The 20436-nt window shown below is 45.0% G+C and overlaps 1 protein-coding gene across 2 annotated transcripts in view; it reads right to left on the bottom strand.

The window, feature by feature from the left end:
• Positions 1 to 20436, bottom strand: part of FMN2 (formin 2) — a 2161480-nt gene that overhangs the window by 4765 nt on the left and 2136279 nt on the right. For both annotated transcript variants that reach the window (XM_075339745.1, XM_075339746.1), the window contains one exon: positions 12914 to 12995. In XM_075339745.1, coding sequence (XP_075195860.1) covers positions 12914 to 12995 — 82 coding nt within the window. The remainder of the gene's footprint in view (positions 1 to 12913; positions 12996 to 20436) is intronic.

The raw sequence follows: 20436 nt of genomic DNA, 5'->3' as shown, positions 1-20436 counted from the left end.
AACGTAGCGTTTGATCGATAAGGCTTGTCAAACCGAACTTTGAAAGGTTTGCTCATCTCAAATAGTGACCACACTGTCACCACTGCAACAAAAGGAGAAAAATTATTAATAGACTATTAAATACCTTCATTAATTTAATCCAGATGGTAGCCCTGTATTTAATTTCAATATCCACCATGCCTTATTTTATTATGCCTTATACCATATTTTAAAATTCTTTCCATATCACCTCCTCTTTTGTCCTATTTTCTTTTTATTACATAAATGTTTAATGATGATGAGTTACATTTTTGACAGTTCATGGAATGTTTGGGACATACTTCTAATCATTTACATTGTAATCTTTGTTGAATCTATTTGGTTTCATGATGATAGTCTTCATCAGTACTACAATTACATTTGGCCCATGTGAGTTTGCCTGTCGGTATAGCTTGTATTACGTGCGTGGGATAGTTTGTATTGTGTGCTTCTCCTCCATTTTCTAACATGTACATTTTCCATTTTGGATTGGGGATAATGAAAAAACCACGGTATTGGCTGCGCTGCTATTAAAGTTCATAAAGATGATGGTATTGTTCCAAAAAACTTTTTTTATTGCAAGATTATAAGCCACAACGCGTTTCAGGGTTAAATGTTCCCCCTTCCTCAGGTAGCAACAATCATATGAAGTGGTATGCCTTATATATACATGAATATGTAGGTCCCCACACCCCTTGATTAATTCAACATATGGATCATAATGATCAATCAGCAGGGTTTTCAGGGACCTCGCCTCACAAAAATCAATTGTACATATTCACATTTGACAGCGATGTTCAAGAAACCACAAATATATTTTGTCTCAAGTATATTGTGATACCCTCATCATTAAAAAAATCTTTTGAAATATATTTAAAAATTAATAAACATGAAAAAAACTCATCAAGGAAATTACTTTAAAAACAAGAAAATATGAAATTTAGATTTTGAGATTTAAAATTTACAAATAGAGGGTGAAAATGGATTAAATTAAATATAAAAAAAAAAAAAAATTTTTAAAAAAATTTAAAAAAAATAAAAAAAAAAAAAAAAAAAAAAATAATAATAAAAAATAATAAAAAAAAAAAAAAAAAATGATAATATATAAAAAAACAAAAAAAAAAAAATTATGTGACTATACGGTTCTAATACAGGGCTAAAATATTAATTGTTAAAAGTGAGAGTGATAGCTCTAAAAATCCATGGAATGGATCGCTAACTAAAACAGGTCATAATCCATAATTTATAGTGTTTGACATATGAAAAATACATTTGCTGAAAAGTAACTGATTATATAGTAATTAAACCATATTTTAACCTCAATTTTATTTTATTTATGGTGCTAGTAAAAATTATGCTCTACTTGATCTGCTCAGTCATTATATTGAGGCCTTCTGGATTCAAAGTGGCTAATTTAAATATCCAGAAGGATTCGCGTTCCACCAACCTCCAATACCTAGCTGTAACATCAGCCATAACCTGCTCAATAATCACCATTTTGACATTGTCTCTGTCTTTATCATGTTCCAATAAAAAATGCCTGGAGAGACTGTGGGTTACTATACCATGGCGAATATTGTATCTATGACCGTTTAGTCTATTGTGTACCATTTGCGTTGTGCGGCCTACATATTGTAGGCCGCACGGACATTCTAATAGATAAATGACATAGGAGCTGGTGCAACAGAGATGTTGCTTTATTAAGAATTCCTCTCCTGTTATATTTGATTTGAAGGATTGTATGCCATGTTTTAATGTTCTGCAGCATAAACATCGGATTTGTCCACAATGGAAATTCCCGACTGGTTTGTTAATATCTAATCCATTTTGAGGCAACTGAGTTTTTTTTAAAATTGTTGTTTTGCTAGGTGCGATTAAATTTTTGAGGTTTTTACTTCTCCTAAAAATAACCTGAGGTTTATCGGGTGAACAACCCGAAAGGATCCTGTCCCCTTTTAAAATATGCCAGTGTCTCCCTACAAGCTCCTTTACTTTACCATACGAATCACTAAAGGTAGTCACTAAACAGCTTTCGAAGGTGGTTTCATTTCCCTGTACTCCTATATTTGTCTTTTTCCCTTCAATAATATCCAAACATTTATCTTGATCCAATAGGAGGCTTCTTTTGTAAGCATCAGTCAATATTTTTTTCGGATAGCCTTTACTACTGAAGCGACTTTGCAATATTCTAGCTTCAGCTTTGAAAGAAGCAATATTGGTACAGTTCTTCCTGATGCGCCAATATTGCCCATACGGTATATTTTTTATCCATGTAGGGAGATGGCTGCTTGAAAATTAAAGATAACTATCGACATCCACCCTTTTAAAAAAGGTGAATGTTTCAATAGTGTCCTCCTCATTGAATTTGATATTAAGATCCAGGAACTGGATAGATTTCCGGGACATTGTGGCCGTAAATCTTAGCCCCCATTCATTCAGATTGAGTGACTTTACAAAATTTTGAGCACTTTCCTCAGAACCTGACCAGACAAAGAACAGGTCATCTATGAATCTACGATAAAATACCATGTTCTCCAGCGCTAGGGGGGACTGTGCAATATGAAGGGACTCGAAGCACCCCATATACAGATTTGCAAAACTGGGGGCAAATCTCGTCCTCATTGCACAGCCCTTCAATTGTCGGTAGGTCCTTTCCTCAAAAGTAAAGACATTGTGATGAGATTTGCCCCCAGTTTTGCAAATCTGTATATGGGGTGCTTTTTTTATATTTAATTTAATCCATTTTCACCCTCTATTTGTAAATTTTAAATCTCAAAATCTAAATTTCATATTTTCTTGTTTTTAAAGTAATTTCCTTGATGAGTTTTTTTCATGTTTATTAATTTTTAAATATATTTCAAAAGATTTTTTTAATGATGAGGGTATCACAATATACTTGAGACAAAATATATTTGTGGTTTCTTGAACATCGCTGTCAAATGTGAATATGTACAATTGATTTTTGTGAGGCGAGGTCCCTGAAAACCCTGCTGATTGATCATTATTATCCATATGTTGAATTAATCAAGGGGTGTGGGGACCTACATATTCATGTATATATAAGGCATACCACTTCATATGATTGTTGCTACCTGAGGAAGGGGGAGCATTTAACCCCGAAACGCGTTGTGGCTTATAATCTTGCAATAAAAAAAGTTTTTTGGAACAATACCATCATCTTTATGAACTTTAATAGCAGCGCAGCCAATACCGTGGTTTTTTCATTATCCCCAATCCATTCTCCTTCTCCTTCCTGGAGTGCACGGGGCTGCTGCAGCTATTCCAAGACTCTGCCTGAATCACATCAAGCCTCTGAAGGGCCGGTGAGTCACTGGCATCTTTTCTACGGGTCCGTCCACCACAGAGGAGGAGCTGCAGCTCAGCGCTGGTCTGACGGCTGTGCTCTCCATGTGGGATATCGATCGTGTGAGCGGCGGCCTGAGCTGGAAATACTGCGGGCTGGAAAGGACGAGATCCCCGCTGATGCCATAGCGGTACACCGTGGACCTCCCTTCGGCTGTCTCCCCAGTGTTGTACCTGACGTACAACAGGATCAGGTGAGTGTGACCATCACACTGCACACGTAATAAGTTATCATTAGATTTTACACAGGAGCGCACCCTCTTTTTCTTACATTTTCCGTTTTCCAAGATGTATATCTGTGATTTCTTTCCTGATGAAGGAGCTGTGCCTCCAAAAAGCATAGAAATATAGATCACATCCTGCAGATACTCCAGTTTCTTCTTCACAGAAGTGCAGTTTTTAACCTTTTCCCTTCCAGCATCGATCTGATACTGTATCTCTCTATGGGGACCCCTGCAGCTGTTGCCTATCGGTTACACTTCTACAGTGGTTGTGACTAGAGATGAGCGAACCGGTCGTGGTTTGGCTCGAGTTCGGTTCGTCAAACGGAGGTCTCGTTCGAGTTCAGTTCGTCGAACGTTCGACGAACCGAACTCGAACCGCATAGGAAACCATGGCAGGCAATCACAAACACATAAAAACACCTAGAAAACACCCTCAAAGGTGTCTAAAAGGTGACAAACAACTCACAACACTACACAAACACATGGGAAAGTGACAAGGACATATACTCATGCGAAAACAAAAGAGCTGGACAAGGAAAAAGAGGAGGAAACACAGATATAGGCATGGCACGCCCTTCTAAAATCATGTAAAACACCGCAAGGTGACTCCAAGCGGAGTCTCCCTTTTTTCCAAAAATTGGGCCCCACACACACCCACCCCTTCAGTGGCAGAAGTTGTGCCCCAGTTGTACACTTCACAGCTAGATTTGCATCAAGCACATTCAAAAATACGCCATTCTTAACCGTCCCCAGGATGACACCGGGGTAGGTAGCAAAGTCTTTGCTGAACCATGACTTGTTCATCTTGGCTCCTTTTTAAAAACACGTCAAGCAAGTGTTACTCCAAGCGGAGTCTCCCTTTTTTCCAAAAATTGGGCCACACACACACCCACCCCTTCAGTGGCAGCAGTTGTGCCCCAGTTGTACACTTCACAGCTAGATTTGCATCAAGCACATTCAAAAATACGCCATCCTTAACCATCCCCAGGATGACACCGGGGTAGATAGCAAAGTTTTTGCTGAACCATGACTAGTTCATCTTGGCTCCTTTTAAAAAACACAGCAAGCAAGGGTTACTCCAAGCGGAGTCTCCCTTTTTTCAAAAAATTGGGCCACACAGACACCCCATCAGTGGCAGCACTTGTGCCCTAGTTGCAAACAGGATGTTTTGATTTGCATCAAGCACATTTCAAATCCACAAGCATTTACTCTCCCCAGGATGACACAGGGGTAGTAAATTCCTTGTGGATCCATGACTTGTTCATTTTGATGAACGTTAGTCTGTCCACATTGTCACTGGACAGACGCGTGCGCTTATCTGTCAGCACACACCCAGCAGCACTGAAGACACGTTCAGAGACAACGCTGGCAGCTGGACACGACAAAATCTCCAAGGCGTAAGTTGAGAGCTCTGGACATTTTTCAAGATTTGAAGCCCAAAATGAGCAAGGCTTAATTTGCAAAGTCATGGCATCAATGTTCATTTGGAGATACTCCTGTATCATCCTCGCCAGCCGTTGACTATGTGTCAGACTTGTTGTCTCTGGTGGCCTTGCAAAGGACGGTCTAAAAAAATTATGAAAAGATTCCATAAAATTGCTGTTACCAGCATCAGATACGGTGCTACTGGTACGGGTAGACTGTTGAAGATGACGAGACCGTCCCATGTTTGTCAAGTTACAACTGGGAGATTCACTCCCTGCACCTGCACGGTTGTTTGGTGGAAAATCCGAGCTAAGATCGAGTAACAGCTTCTGCTGATACTCCTGCATACGTGCGTCCCTTTCTATGGCTGGAATTATGTCACAAAATTTGGACTTGTACCGGGGGATCTAATAGTGTGGCAAGCCAGTAGTCATCATCACTTCTAATTTTGACAATACGAGGGTCATGTTGGAGGTAGTGCAGCAAGAAGGCGCTCATGTGTCTTGCGCAGCCATGCGGACCAAGTCCACGCTGTGTTTGTGGCATAGAGGTGCTAACCGTTCTTTCTTCCTCTGACATCTCCCCCCAACCTCTTTCAACAGAAATTTGACCAAGGTCTCCCTCATCCTCTGAGTCTTCCATGTCCATGGACAGTTTGTCCTCCATTTCTTCATGTTCTCTTGCACTTTCCTCAACATTTCGCCTGCTACCATGCGCCCTTGTTGATCCCTGTCCCCCATGGTCCCATGCCTGCCGCGTTGGTGATGATGAACGTCTGGACCTTGGTGATGTTGTTGTGTTTTGCGCATATGAATCCTCCTGTAGTTCCTCCCCTTCCTGTTGTCTCACCCCCTGACTCCGAATAGTGTTTAGCATGTGCTCCAGCATGTAAATGACTGGAATTGTCATGCTGATAATGGCATTGTCAGCGCTAAACATATTCGTCGCCATGTCGAAACTGTGCAGAAGGGTGCATAGGTCCTTGATCTGAGACCACTCCATCAGGGTGATCTGCCCCACCTCTGCATCTCGTTGGCCCAGGCTATACGTCATGACGTATTGCACCAGGGCTCGGCGGTGCTGCCACAGTCGCTGTAACATGTGCAGAATCGAATTCCAGCGTGTCGCCACATCGCATTTCAGGCAATGAACCGGCAGGCCGAAAGACTTCTGGAGCGATGCAAGTCGCTCAGCTGCGGCGATTGAACGGTGGAAGTGAGCAGACAGTTTTCGTGCCTTGGTCAGAAGGCCATCTAGGCCGGGATAGTGTGTTAAAAATTGCTGGACAACAAGGTTCAACACGTGAGCCATACAAGGCACGTGTGTTACCTTGCCCAGGCGAAGGGCCGCACCCAGGTTTGCAGCATTGTCGCACACTGCCTTACCAGGCTGCAGGTTGAGTGGAGACAACCATTTATTAAACTCAGTCTCCAGAGCTGCCCACAACTCAGCCGCTGTGTGACTCCTATTTCCAAGACATGTCAAGCTAAAGACCACCTGATGCCGTTGCGCTCTGCTGCCAGCATAGTAATGAGGGGTGCGTGATTCCTTCTGCGCAGTGCGAACGCTGGTGGCCTGACCAGGCAGGCTTGGGGCGGAGGTGGAGGACCCAGATTAGGTGGAGGAGGCAGAAGCAGTGGTGGAACTTGGACAGACAGAGGATTGACACACAAGTCGTGGGGACGGCAAGACTTGTGCAGCAGACCCTTCACCATCTATCACCATAGTAACTCAGTGCCCAGTCAGCGACATGTAACGTCCCTGTCCATGCTTACTGGTCCAAGTATCGGTGGTGAAATGCACCCATTGACACACAGAGTTTCTCAAGGAAGCGGTTTTGTTGTGTGCGACATGCTGGTGTAGCGCCGGCACACCTTTCTTAGAGAAGTAGTGGCGACTGGGCATCTGGTACTGGGGCACAGCGACAGACATAAGGTCTCTAAAATCCTGTGTGTCCACCAGGCGGAAAAGCAGCATTTCGGTAGCCAAGAGCTTACAGAGGGATAAAGTCAACCTCTTAGCTTTGTCATGGGTCGCAGGAAATGGCCTTTTATTTGTCCACATCTGAGGGACAGAGATCTGGCTGCTGTGTGTAGACGGTGTTGAGTAGGGTGTCCCTGGAAAAATGCAGCTTTGTGAGGAAAGTGCAGGCGTAGACATGATGTCGCCTTCATCCAACGTTGGTGCTATCGATGTCTGAGAGAGCTGTACACACGTACTTGTTTCCCCTTCCAAACCAATTGACGACCTACCAAGCAAACTGCCTGTTGCGGTTACAGTGGTGGAAGTTGTGCGTGGAAAACCAGGTGTGACAGCTGTCCCCACAGTCCTAGAAGATGAAGAGCGCGCGGATGCACTATAAGGGGCAGGCGGTGGATGGTTCGCTCCGCTAGGCCGCATTGCAGCACGGTGAGCTTCCCACCGGGACATATGATATTTATTCATGTGACGATTCATGGAAGAAGTTGTCAAACTGCTGAGGTTTTGCCCTCTACTAACAGAATCATGACAAATTTTACAGATCACATAATTTGGGCGATCTTTTGCTATGTCAAAAAAGGACCAGGTTAGGCAAGGCTTAGAGGGCATGCGACCTGCTGATCCACCCCGACTAGTGCTCAGAGGCACAGTGGTGGCTGAGGATGCAGTTGTAGACGTGCTACCAGTACTCCTACTCTGTCCAGGAAGGTGCAAGGTAACGTCGTCGTCAGTTGCATCCTCCTCCACCGTCTCTGTTGACCTCCTCGAGGGCCTGACTGTGGGTTGACAGTAGGTGGGATCTAGAACTTCCTCATCAATTGTTGTGTTTGCACTCCCCTCACCCTCAGACCAAGCCTCTTCTTGCCCTGACTGAATATTAAAGTTGTCATCCCAATCTGGTATCTGCGTCTCATCGTCATCAGTATGTTCCTCATTGTCTATAACAACAGGTGTTACAGTTTGTGAAAAAGGGTCAACATTATGCTCAAAAACTTGGTCCTCACGGCCTGAATGAGAGTCACAAAGGTTCTGGGCATCACTGCAGACCATTTCCTGGTCTGTACTCACTGTAGCTTGGGAGCAGACCTCTGATTCCCAGGCTATATTGTGACTGAACAGCTCTGCAGACTCAGCCATCATAGTTGCACCATACTGTGCAGGGCAGAAGGAGACTTCAGAGCTGGGAGAAAGCAAGTTTGATTGGGATGACAACTCAGAGGACTGGTGTTTTTTGGATGCGGTAGTTGAGGTGGCGGAGAGGGCACTTGTTGGACCACTTGAGATCCATTCAAGCATTTTCCTTTTTTGGCCATCATCTACCTTTGTTCCAGTTGTTCGTGTCCGTAAAAAAGGGAGCACATTGGATTGTCCACGGTAAGTAGTAGACATCTTACTTTTGCTGGAAGATGGTCTATCTTCAGCAGATGCTAATGGAGCTTTGCCACCTTCCCCACGGACAAACCCTTTTTTTTCCTTTTCCAACACGCCTCTTCCCCTTTCCACCAGCATCTGTCATTTTGCCACTCATTTTGATTGCGACAAGATTGTGCACTTAAAATGTGGTAGTAAAAATTGAGAGGTGGTGTAGATTTCAGCGGTGGTCTAGCTTTATTAACAGCAGAATAAACAACAATAATTATCCCTGACAATGCAACTACGGCCCTTAAACTGGCAGCAGTGTTTGCTAGTATAATGGCTTAGTAACAATGAGTTTGAGTGTGCAATGCAGGCAGACGTGCTGCAAATATCTTTGCACTAGTGGGACAATACAGAAGTCCAACAGCCACTTTTAGGATGCCACGAAGTTCACTCAGTGTTTGCTAGTATAATGGCTTAGTAACAATGAGTTTGAGTGTGCAAAGGGCAGGAGGGTACAGTGGCAGGGTTGTGGGTCTCTGGGTAGAGGAAAGGAAGCCTGCCTTTCTATCCCTCCTAATGGGGAAATGCAGCTAGGAAATCCCTGACCTTAGCTACACAGACGCTGTCATCTTGTGTAGCTGTTAAACTCTGTTTTCACGGCCCTGACTGTCACCTATGGCTCTGACCCTGCCGGTAATAGCCCTTAAAAGGACTGATAGAAAGTGCTATCCCTATTCTGTACAGCGCTGTGTATTGAGCGTACACAGCAGTATCGGAGATAGGCGCTGCGCCAGCTGACTGACAGCAAGGACGCAAAAGGCAGATAATGGCGTGCCGGAGGAAAATGGCCGCTTTTATAATGCAGGGACATGTGACATGGACATCCTATCACACATGCCGTTGCTTCTCTGGCTAAAAGTCCACTTAGCTGTGTGTGTGTCTGGGATTGGCTGACATGCTGGCCTGCCCCACTACACGCGCGCGCTTAGGGAAGGAAGACAAGGAAAAAAAAAAATGGCGATCGCCATTATCCAAACAGCAGTGATCTGAATGCGCTGTTCCTGCACAAACTATACACTGAAATTTCATAATAGTGTGAGTCACAGAGTGACTTACACTATTACAGCGGAAAGCCAGCTAGTAATTAGCTGGTCTTTTTGCTGCTAGAACCGTTCTCGAACATATCTAGAACTATCGAGCTTTAGCAAAAAGCTCGAGTTCTAGTTCTATCTAGAACAGCCCCCAAAATCACTCGAGCCGCGAACTGGAGAACCTCGAACCGCGCTCAACTCTAGTTGTGACTTTTCACAACTGCTCAAGGTGACCAACTTCCTTGTGTTTAATATCCAATCCCACTTACTATACATAAAACCCTATTCGCTCCTGTTTTTCTATCCAGTTTCTTTAATAAATAAAAACATAAAAGAGGAGGCGATTAGGAAAAATCTAAAAAATAGAAAGGCATGGAGGATATTCAAATTAAACACAATGCTACCATTTGGATTAATTATACGAAGAGATATAATGTTATACTATTAATATATTTTATCCTTTTATTGCAATGGTGACAGTTTGGTCATTTTCACCATATACTGACTTTAGTCCTTATTGTCCACATTGTCTATGTAAAGATTACATATGCACATGATTCTTTGTTATTAAGTAACTGAGCAGTTGAAATTCTAATGAAAATATCTCTGTATTTACTCCAGTGTATATACTTTATAAACTTGAAATGTAATGATGGTTTGCAAACTGATTTAGGATTTTTTCCTTGCATTGACTTCAATCAGATAAATGTGCTCACCAGGGGCATAACGAGTAGTCGCAGAGGTCGCCATTGCGACCGGGCATGGCAGGTTAGCAGCCGGCTCTTCTCTGTGAGAGAGGAGCTGCACTGTTCTCTTGCAGACCATGCGGCCGCTAGTGAGTCAGAGGGGCCTGGTGTCAGTGGCCCCCCTCGCAAGTCATCGCACACAGAAATGATGAAGCATCAAATGGCGCATGCAGCTCGATGCATCATAATTCTCCCCCTGTGCCTGCGTGGTGACATCACTCTTGTGCGACTGCTGTGTTGAGGCATGCAGAGCGCAGAACGGGAGGATGCTGACCGGAGCAGTGGGGGGAATGAGGAGACAGATGAGTATAGAGCAGTGGTGAAACAAGGAGAGATGAGTACTTTTTTTTTTTTTTTTTAAATCAGTGAGTACTGGGGGCTGGATTATACATGGAGGCCTGGGGCTGCATTATACATGGAGGCCTGGGAGGCTGCATTATACACGGAGGCCTAGGGAGGCAGCATTATACATGGAGGCCTGGGGGCTGCATTATACATGGAAGCCTGGGGGGCTGCATTATACATAGAGGCCTGGGGGGCTGCATTATACATGGAGGCCTGGGGGCTGCATTACACATAGAGGCCTGGGGGGCTGCATTATACATGGAGGCCTGGGGGCTGCATTACACATTGAGGCCTGGGGGGCTGCATTATACATGGATGTCTATGGGGCTGCATCATAAATGGAGGTCTATGGCGCTGCATAATACAACATGAAGGACACCTTATATATGGACTATAGGAGTGCATTATACATGGAGGTCTATGGGGCTGCATTATACATGGAGGCCTATGGGGCTGCATTATACATGGAGGTCTATGGGGATGCATTATACATGGACGTCTATGGGGATGCATTATACAATATGAAGAATACTATACATGGACTATAGGGGTGTATTATACATGGAGGAATATGGGGTGCAGTATAATGTATGGAGGACTATTGGAAATGCATTATAATACATGGAGGACTTTGGGGGTACATTATAATATATGGAGGACCATGTGGTGCAGTATAATAAATGGAGTACTATGGGGTTGAATTCTAATATATGGAGAACTATGGGGTGAATTATGGAAAACTATGGAAAATGCATTATAATACATGGAAGACCATGGGGGTGCATTCTAATATAAGAAGGGTTATGTGGCACCCTTTATACTGTATGGAAGGCTATGTGGGGGCCATTATTATATTTGGAGAACTATATACGAGGGGGGACAAAGATACAAGCATGAGATGGGAACGTTTTGTGCTGAGGGGGGAAAAGGCTTTTTCCCTCAGCACCCAGGTTTCCCATGCTCTGATATGGGAAAGCTGGGTGCTGAGGGAAAGATGTATAGCAGAGCATGGGGAAGCTGGGTGCCGAGGACAAGATGGATATCAAAACATAGGAAAGCTGGGTGCTGATAGAGGGATTTAAGATCATGGGAAACCTTGGTGCTAAGGGCAGCTTTGCAAATTGCAACATCGCACGTGCGCTGTCGGTGGGGTCAAATCGAAAGTGACGCACATCCGGCGTCACTTTTGACATCGTAGTGTGTAAATCCTAGATGATACGATTAACGAGCGCAAAAGCGTCGTTATCATATCATCGGTGTATTCTCCGACATTTCCATAATGTCGGTGCAGCGACAGGTACGATGTAGTTCCTCGTTCCTGCGACAGCACACATCGCTGTGTGTGAAGCCGCAGGAGCGAGGAACATCTCCTACCTGCCTCCCGGCTGCAATGAGAAAGAAGGAGGTGGGTGGGATGTTTACATCCTGCTCATCTCCACCCCTCCGCAGCTATTGGCCGCCTGCCGTGTGACGTCGCTATGACGCCGCACAACCCGCCCCCTTAGGAAGGAGGCGGGTCACCGGCCAGAGCGACGGTCGCAGGGCAGGTGAGTGCATGTGAAGCTGGCGTAGCGATAATTTTTGCTACGCCAGCTATCACAAGACATCGTACCTGCGACGGGGGCGGGGACTATCGCGTGCGACATCGCAGCATCGGCTTGCGATGTCGCAACGTGCAAAGCCCGCCTAAGTGTAAGAGCCAAGTGTCAGTGTCATTATCCGGTACCCCAAGAACTGGTGTACGTGAAGGGGGGTGGGCAGGGCCAAACTTTGCACCGGGGTTCATCAAACTCTAGTTACGCCACTAGTGCTCACATATTGTTTTTACTAATGTTTATTCACAAAAACTTTTATCCAATTAAACATAATCATGCAGCTGATGCTCACACTGGAACGAGGATCTATATAAGTGCACGGTTAACCAAATGTGAACACCATGACTAAGGGGCGCCAGGACCACCTGAAATGTATTTACTCACTCAATTAAGAAGATGGCACATTCATGAAGAAGGATTTCTTCCTTCTTGGTAATGAAAAGTTGACAAATTTCCCTATATATTTAGTCTATAACAGTAGCATAAGACTAAAATAATAATAATTTATGACAACTGCATATTTTATTTATTTCTCTTGTTTATATAATACAAATATATTCTGCAGCCCTACAGGCATTATCATCATTCATTATTACCAGAGAGGCCTAGGTTAGATTTCAGTCTACAACCACACAGAAGGCCATTGTGGCACCTAATATGTATGTGATTATTCAATTCAGGCTATAGAAATAATGCTGAAAATGCTATAGAAACAAGAACCTAAGAGATAATTGTACTACTCACAAGTAAAAATTGTATATACTTACAATTCCAGACTCATGTTTAGGCTTCACTACAATTGATGTCTTTTCTTTCTTTTGCTTATAGACGTCTTCTGCTTCTTTCAACCTGAAAAAGAAACTAAATCTTTAATTCTGTAATACATAATACTAATCAAGCACAAATTGCTGTGTTCATGTGTCCATCTGACTGTGCTCTAAAATCAATATAGGTGTGTCATAAAAGCAGCTTGGACGATCACGCAGATATCCCATTCCCAACGCTGCCACCAATTTGTCATGAAAATAGCACTCTTCTACCACCGATTTGTAAAGAATGGCACTCTACTGCTGCCGCTGATTCATTACGCACATCAATCTCTTGTGACACACGTGCCGCAGATGCTACCGTGCATGGGTATTCCGTTTCCCACACTACCTCGTGTACTCACCTATTGCAATTGGCTAACAATGAGTTAATGTCACATCCACACAACCCAGTTTACGCTGCCACCACTCGCTGTTTTGATGGGTCAACGAGACAACTGCACTGGGTCACGCACTAGAACACATACCACCCAGCTTTCCAAAGTGACTGATAGGTAATCTCTTTCACTCTAGCAAACACAGGGTAACACAACCAAACTAAACTTGCCCTCGTCACTGTTTATGGCTATGCGTAGAGGAGCAAAGAACAAACGTATTACATTTTAGATTTATTATACAATAAGATGTAGAGTGCTTAAAAAGTTACAGAGATGGAATCATTACATACATAAATACAGGCAAAAATAGTATAAAATAAAAGAGATAAAATACAGATACGTCTTACAAATTGGATCTATCGGAGCTTCTGGCAAAGGAGAACACCGTGTAAAATATGTAATGGAAAAATATATATGTCACTTGTTGGTTATAAATGACTTAGTGACTAAATGTAGAACTGGTGGAGGAAGATTGAACTAGATGGACCTAGGTCTTTTTTCAACCTAAGTAACTATGTAACTATGTAACTTCACTTTAAAGGGAACCTGTCATCAGATTTTTCCCTATTAAACTAAAAGAATCACCTTCAGCAGCTCCTGGGCTGCATTCTATGAAGGTGCACCTTGGCCCTGACTCCCCTTCCAGACCCCAAAAATAACTTTATAAAACTTGTCCCTTAGGTATGCAAATTACCTTGGTTGGCCAGATGGGCGGGCTCATTTTCTGCTCCTTTATCCCCCTCCTACCGCTGATCGCCGTCCTCCTTCCTTGACTGACGGGATGACGCCTCCGTCATCCTCCTCGTCGCATATTCAAATCTCGCGCCTGTGCAGTTAGGTCTGCTCGTGCAGGCGCAGTTCGCTCTGCCATATCGCGGGCAGAGCAGAAAACATAGCTGCCCTAGCTCGCGCCGGTGAGCTAAATGCGCAGGAGCGAGATTATGGGCGGGTATGAGCATGGCGCTGGTGAGGTCGGTGCTGTGCATACCTAAGGGCCAAGTTTTATAAAGTTATTTTTGGGGTCTGGAAGGGGAGTTAGGGCCAAGATGCACCTTGCTAGAATGCAGCTTAGGAGCTGCAGAAGGTGATTCTTTTAGTTTAATAGGTAAAAATCTGGTGACAGGTTCCCTTTATATTGTAATATGGTGCTCGAGAGGGGTCCAGTCTAAATAATATTGCAAAATAACCTCGGCACTCAAAATTGTTATGATAGAAAGGTTTTTTTAATAGCAATCAAAAAAATGTTTTGTTGTTTCAGTAATATATAATTCACCTACATTAGAATATGAGCTGCAAGGAAAAACATAGCAGACATAGTCAAATAAAACTAAAAATAAAGATCAATAATGGAAATAATAGGAAAATTCAGAACAGTTTGCAATTAATACACTCCCTGACAGAAGTTCTGTCGCTTATCCATGTTATGTAAATAAAAGCTTATAACTAGGGCTGAGTGGATCCGGACTGTAAAAGTCCGGATCCGCGCGGTTTCAGCACTATATCTGTGGCACACCCGGGCGCGGGATTCCGGGTGCACGATCCAAATTCGGCAATTAATAAAAATGAACAAAATCAGAAATAAATTAGCGTTTCATACTTACCGAGACTCTGTGTCATGGCGGCACACGGCTTCCGGGTCGCGCTTTCACTTCCTGTACTGTCCATCGCATACACACAGCTTTTCGTGTTTTCCCCGCCCATTGGCCGTCCTCTCATCTGTGATTGGTTCCTGGCTGACGCGCCCCCCAGCCTGTGACAGCTCTGCCGTGCAGTCATCGCTTATCGCGGCTCAGTAATAGGCTGCACTCAGAGCGGGCAGTTGTGCTCTATGGCTTCTCGCTCTGACATGTAGTAGAGCTGGATGTGTCTTCGCTGGATCTCGTGTGCATTACGCTGGAGCTGCAGGGCTGTGTTGGGGTAATAAAGTGGTGAAGGAGGAGGCTGCGTTTGTACTTTATTTCAAATAAAGGATTTCTCTGTGTCTTGTTTATTTACTGTAATTTACAGGTTTGTGATGCAGGTATCTCACCAACGCCCATGCGATCACAAACCTAGGGTTTAGTAGCAGCCGTGAGCTGTTATTAACCCCTGATATTACTTTGATTGCCACCACACCAGGGCAATCAAGATGAACCGATATCGCACAGGAATTGTCACATCTAAAGCCTGCTTTACACGTTGCAATTAGTTGTACAATCGCATTTGCGATGTGACACGCCCAGGTTGCATACGGGATCTTATGAGATTGCACGTAGGTCATTCATTTGCTGTCACACGTGCGTTAGTAGTCTATGTTAAATTGATCAATTTTGTGTGCGATCCTTTAGATCATGTGTTCTGTGACGTATGCATTGGGCACCCTTTTTTTTTTTATTTATTGACTTGTCAAGCGTGTGTAATGTGTAGGGATGTGTTTTTTACTATGTCATCTGCCATTCAGCTCTGCTACATGGCTGCTGACAGCAGACACAGACAGCCATGTAGCAGAGCTGAATGGCAGATGACAGCAGACACAGAAAGAGCCGCACGATCAGAAAGAACTCGGGTTAACTTCACCCGACTTCATTGTCATGCTGCGGCTCTGTCTGTGTCGCGTCCTGATTAGCGGTCACCAGTGAAGGACCCAATCACAGCAGCCGGTGGGCGTGTCTATACTGTGCAGTGAAATAAATAATTAAATAATTTAAAAAAACGGCGTGCGGTCCCCCCCAATTTTAAAACCAGCCAGATAAAGCCATACGGCTGAAGGCTGGTATTCTTAGGATGGGGAGCTCCACGTTATGGGGAGTCCCCCAGCCTAACAATATCAGTCAGCAGCCGCCCAGAATTGCCGCATACATTAGATGCGACAGTTCTGGGACTGTACCCGGCTCTTCCCGATTTGCCCTGGTGCGTTGGCAAATCGGGGTAATAAGGAGTTATTGGCAGCCCATAGCTGCCAATAAGTCCTAAATTAATGTCAGACGTCTCCCCGAGATACCTTCCATGATTAATCTGTAAGTGACAGTAAATAAACACACACACACGAAAAAATCCTTTATTAGAAATAAAAAACACAAACATATACCCTGGTTCACCACTTTAATAAGCCCGAAAAAGCCTTCCATTTCCGGCGTAATCCAGGATGCTCCAGCGTCGCTTCCAGCTGTGCTGCATGGAGGTGACCGGAGCTGCAGAAGACACAGCCGCTCCTGTCACCTCCACGCAGCAACTGAAGACAGCCGCGCGATTAGCTGAGCTGTCACTGAGGTTCCCCACGGCCACGCTGTATCCAGTGACAGCGGGTAACCTCAGTGACAGCTCAGCTGATCGCGCTATTGCCTTCATTAGCTGCGTGGAGGTGACAGGAGCGGCTGTGTCTTCTGCAGCTCCGGTCACCTCCATGCAGCAGAGCTGGAAGCGACAATGGACCATCCTGAATGACATGGAGGGCTTTTTCGGGCTTATTAAAGTGGTGAACCAGGGTATATGTTTGTGTTTTTTATGTCTAATAAAGGATTTTTTCGGGTGTGTGTGTTTATTTACTGTCACTTACAGATTAATCATGGAAGGTATCTCGGGGAGACGCCTGACATGATTAATCTAGGATTTAGTGGCAGCTATGGGCTGCCAATAACTCCTTATTACACCGATTTGCCAACGCACCAGGTCAAATCGGGAAGAGCCGGGTACAGTCCCAGAACTGTCGCATCTAATGTATGCGGCAATTCTGGGCGGCTGCTGACTGATATTGTTAGGCTGGGGGGCTCCCCCTAACGTGGAGCTCCCCATTCTGAGAATACCAGCCTTCAGCCGTATGGCTTTATCTGGCTGGTTTTAAAATTGGGGGGGACCGCACGCCATTTTTTTAAAATATTTAATTATTTATTTCACTGCACAGTATAGACACGCGCCACCGGCTGCTATGATTGGGTGCAGTGAGACACCTGTCACTCAGTGTGGGGGCGTGTCTCACTGCAACCAATCATAGGCGCCGGTGGGCGGGGAAAGCAGGGAATACGAGATTGTTTAATGAGCGGCCGGCTTTTTCAAAATAGTGAAAGCCGCCGGAGCAGTGTGAATACCGTGCAGCGCCGCGCCGGGAATCGGGGATCGGTGAGTATGAGAGAGGGGGTAAGAGGGATAGACTGACATTGACAGAGAGAGGGACAGAGATAGTGACCGACTGATGGAGATTAGTGAATGACAGACATTGTGAGGCGCTTCAGAACGCAGCTTTTCAGCTGCGCTCTGAAGCGGACCTTTTTTAAGCTGCGGTGCAGAGCGCACACCTGCGCACATAGCCTCAGACATCAAAATTGTATGAGGGATGTCACACGTTACAATTGACTAGGTTCGTGCAACAAAACGTTCAATTCTAGACAAAGATACGATGTGTTTGCGATCAACGGTTTTGCATTCAATCCTGATCGCACTTAGGTGTCACACGCAGATACCTCACTAACGATGCCAGATGTACGTCACTTACAACTTGACCCCAACGATGGATTGTGAGATATATTGAAGCGTGTAAAGCGGGCTTAATAGATGCGGCAATATCGGGTGGCTGCGGGCTGAGAATATACCAGCCTCCAGCCGGCGTTATCATGGCTGGGGATGAAAATTGGGGGGGACCGCACGTCATTTTTTTGGGAATTATTTATTTAAATTAAAAAAAAAACAAAAAAAAAAACGCATGCGGTTTATCTTAGGCAGCAGTCACACTTGTGAGGGACTCCCGCAAGTCTGACATCGCAGCACAGCCGCACACACATCTGACAGGAGCGTGCATGTGTTTCTAGGTACATGCACGCTCATGTTCAGACAGTGGCAGACTGTGAGGTATGATGTCATGTCAGACCCGCACGAGTCTGACATTGCATCACCCGCACACACTTCTGACAGGAGTGTGCATGTGTTTCTAGGTACATGTACACTCATGTTCAGACAGTGGCAGGCTGGGCAGTATGATGTCATGTCAGACCCGCACGAGTCTGACATTGCATCACCCACACACACTTCTGACAGGAGCGTGCATGTGTTTTTAGGTACATGCGCGCTCATGTTCAGACAGTGGCAGGCTGTGACGGGTGATGTCATGTCAGACCTGCACAAGTCTGACATATCATCACCCGCACACTTCTTAGGGCTCTTATACACTTGCGTACCGCGTACTGCCGAGGGTCATGCGACTGTGATGCGATCTTGCAATCGCATCACAAGAGCGGAGAAGATAGAGGGAGCACTTTCTCCCCATCACCTCCATTACTTGTCTCTGCGTGCACCGGTGCGATTCCCTCGCATGACACATGGCTCACGCTGGCAGTACAGCAGAACCGAGTGTCATGCGCGTGTCCCTGCCAGAGGTCAGTGAGAGCGGACCTCTGCTGTGGGGTGCGAGCCGGCACTGAGGAGGGGAGGGGCTGGAGCTGCGGAGGAGAGAATGTCACAGCCCAGCCTGTCACAGCCTCTGCTCAGTGAGTGTCTACACTCAGAGCTGGCAGCCGTGCTTTACGGTTGCTAGCCGTGACATGTAGCAGAGCCGAATGTGTCTCCGTGGGACGTGTGGATATCACCGGAGCTGCAGGGTGTTGTGGTAATAAAATGGTGAACGAAATACCAGCCCCCAGCCAGAATTACCATGGCTGGGCATGAAAATTAGGGAGGACCGCACGTCGGGTTTTTTAATTATTTATTTAAATTTAAAAGAAAAAAAAAGCCGGAGTCACACTTGCGACGGATACACTGCTTTCCCCGCCCATCGGCCGTCCTGCTGGCTGTGATTGGTTGCAGTCAGCTGCCACGCTGCCACTAAGGCAATCACATGCGCCGGTGGGCGGGCAAAACAATGAATATTGAATTGTCAGCTCCGGAAGAGAAAAACGTGACTCGGAAGAAGTGTGCCGCCATGTCAGTGAGTACACCATGCGCGCTCCTACCCCCCATCCCCTCCACAAACGTTTTTAATCTCCCGATTCCGGGCCCCATTGATTTATGGGCACCGGATTCCGGAGCAGATCAGACTTATTTTGAAGTCTCTCAGTGATCTGCTGGCCCCGGTTTTTTGGGCGTTCGATCAGCTCTACTTATAACCTGACTTTAAATTCATCCATTGGTTTTATAAATTACTCTTTTAAAAGCTGAAACCCCTTTAGGTTATGAAAATAAAGTTTCTGAAATATTGATCATAAAATGAACACAGAAAGGTCAGATTTTGGCAAGACAAAAGTTTTGTCGCCTTGTCATATAATGCACCGAATCCTAGTTTACATTTTCCCCTGTGCTCACTAAATTATTGCTTAATTAGTGAGTGTGTATAAAAAGAAACTCAGCACCCCAGACCTTCACTTGAACTGTAACTTGACCTCTGACAACATGCCAAAAATCCACCCTGCGACCAAAGCATTGATTATCAAGAGGCTGAAGACCAGATCTACTGCAGAGGTGGCTGGCACCTTTAATGTGTCTCAGCATTAAGTACAAAGAATTAAAAAAGATTTGAAGAGACTGGAGATGTTTCTGACAAGCCCAGGTCCGGCAGACCCCGCAAGACAACTGCTCAGGAGCACAGATGAGCCACCCCCCTAGAGTTCGAGTTCGGTTCGGTTCGTCGAACGGAGGACAAGTTCGTCGAACGTTCGATGAACCAACTCGAACCCCATTGAAAACAATGGCAGGCAAACACAAACACATACAAACACATAGAAAACACCTTCTAAGGTGTCCAAAAGGTGACAAACAACTCACAAGACACCACAAACACATGGGAAAGTGACAAGGAAATATACTCATGCGAAAACAAAAGAGCTGGACGAGTAAAAAGAGGAGACACAGATATCGGAATATCTGCAAGTGAACATCAATGCCATTACTGTGCAACTTGAGCCTTGCATATTTTGGGCTTCCAATCTGGATAAATTGCCTGAGCTCGCCACTTACGCCTTGGGGATCTTGTCGTGTCCCGCAGCCAGCATTCTCTCGGAACGTGTCTTCAGTGCTGCTGGGTGTGTGCTGACAGATAAGCGCACGCGTCTGTCCAGTGACAATGTGGACAGACTAACGTTCATCAAGATGAACAAGTCATGGATCCGTAAGGACTTTTCTACC

Source organism: Anomaloglossus baeobatrachus, chromosome 3 (genome assembly GCF_048569485.1).
Source record: "Anomaloglossus baeobatrachus isolate aAnoBae1 chromosome 3, aAnoBae1.hap1, whole genome shotgun sequence".
Taxonomy (NCBI): domain Eukaryota; kingdom Metazoa; phylum Chordata; class Amphibia; order Anura; family Aromobatidae; genus Anomaloglossus; species Anomaloglossus baeobatrachus.
The sequence above is the reverse complement of the archived record's forward strand: the minus strand, read 5'-3'. Positions and strand labels throughout refer to the sequence as shown.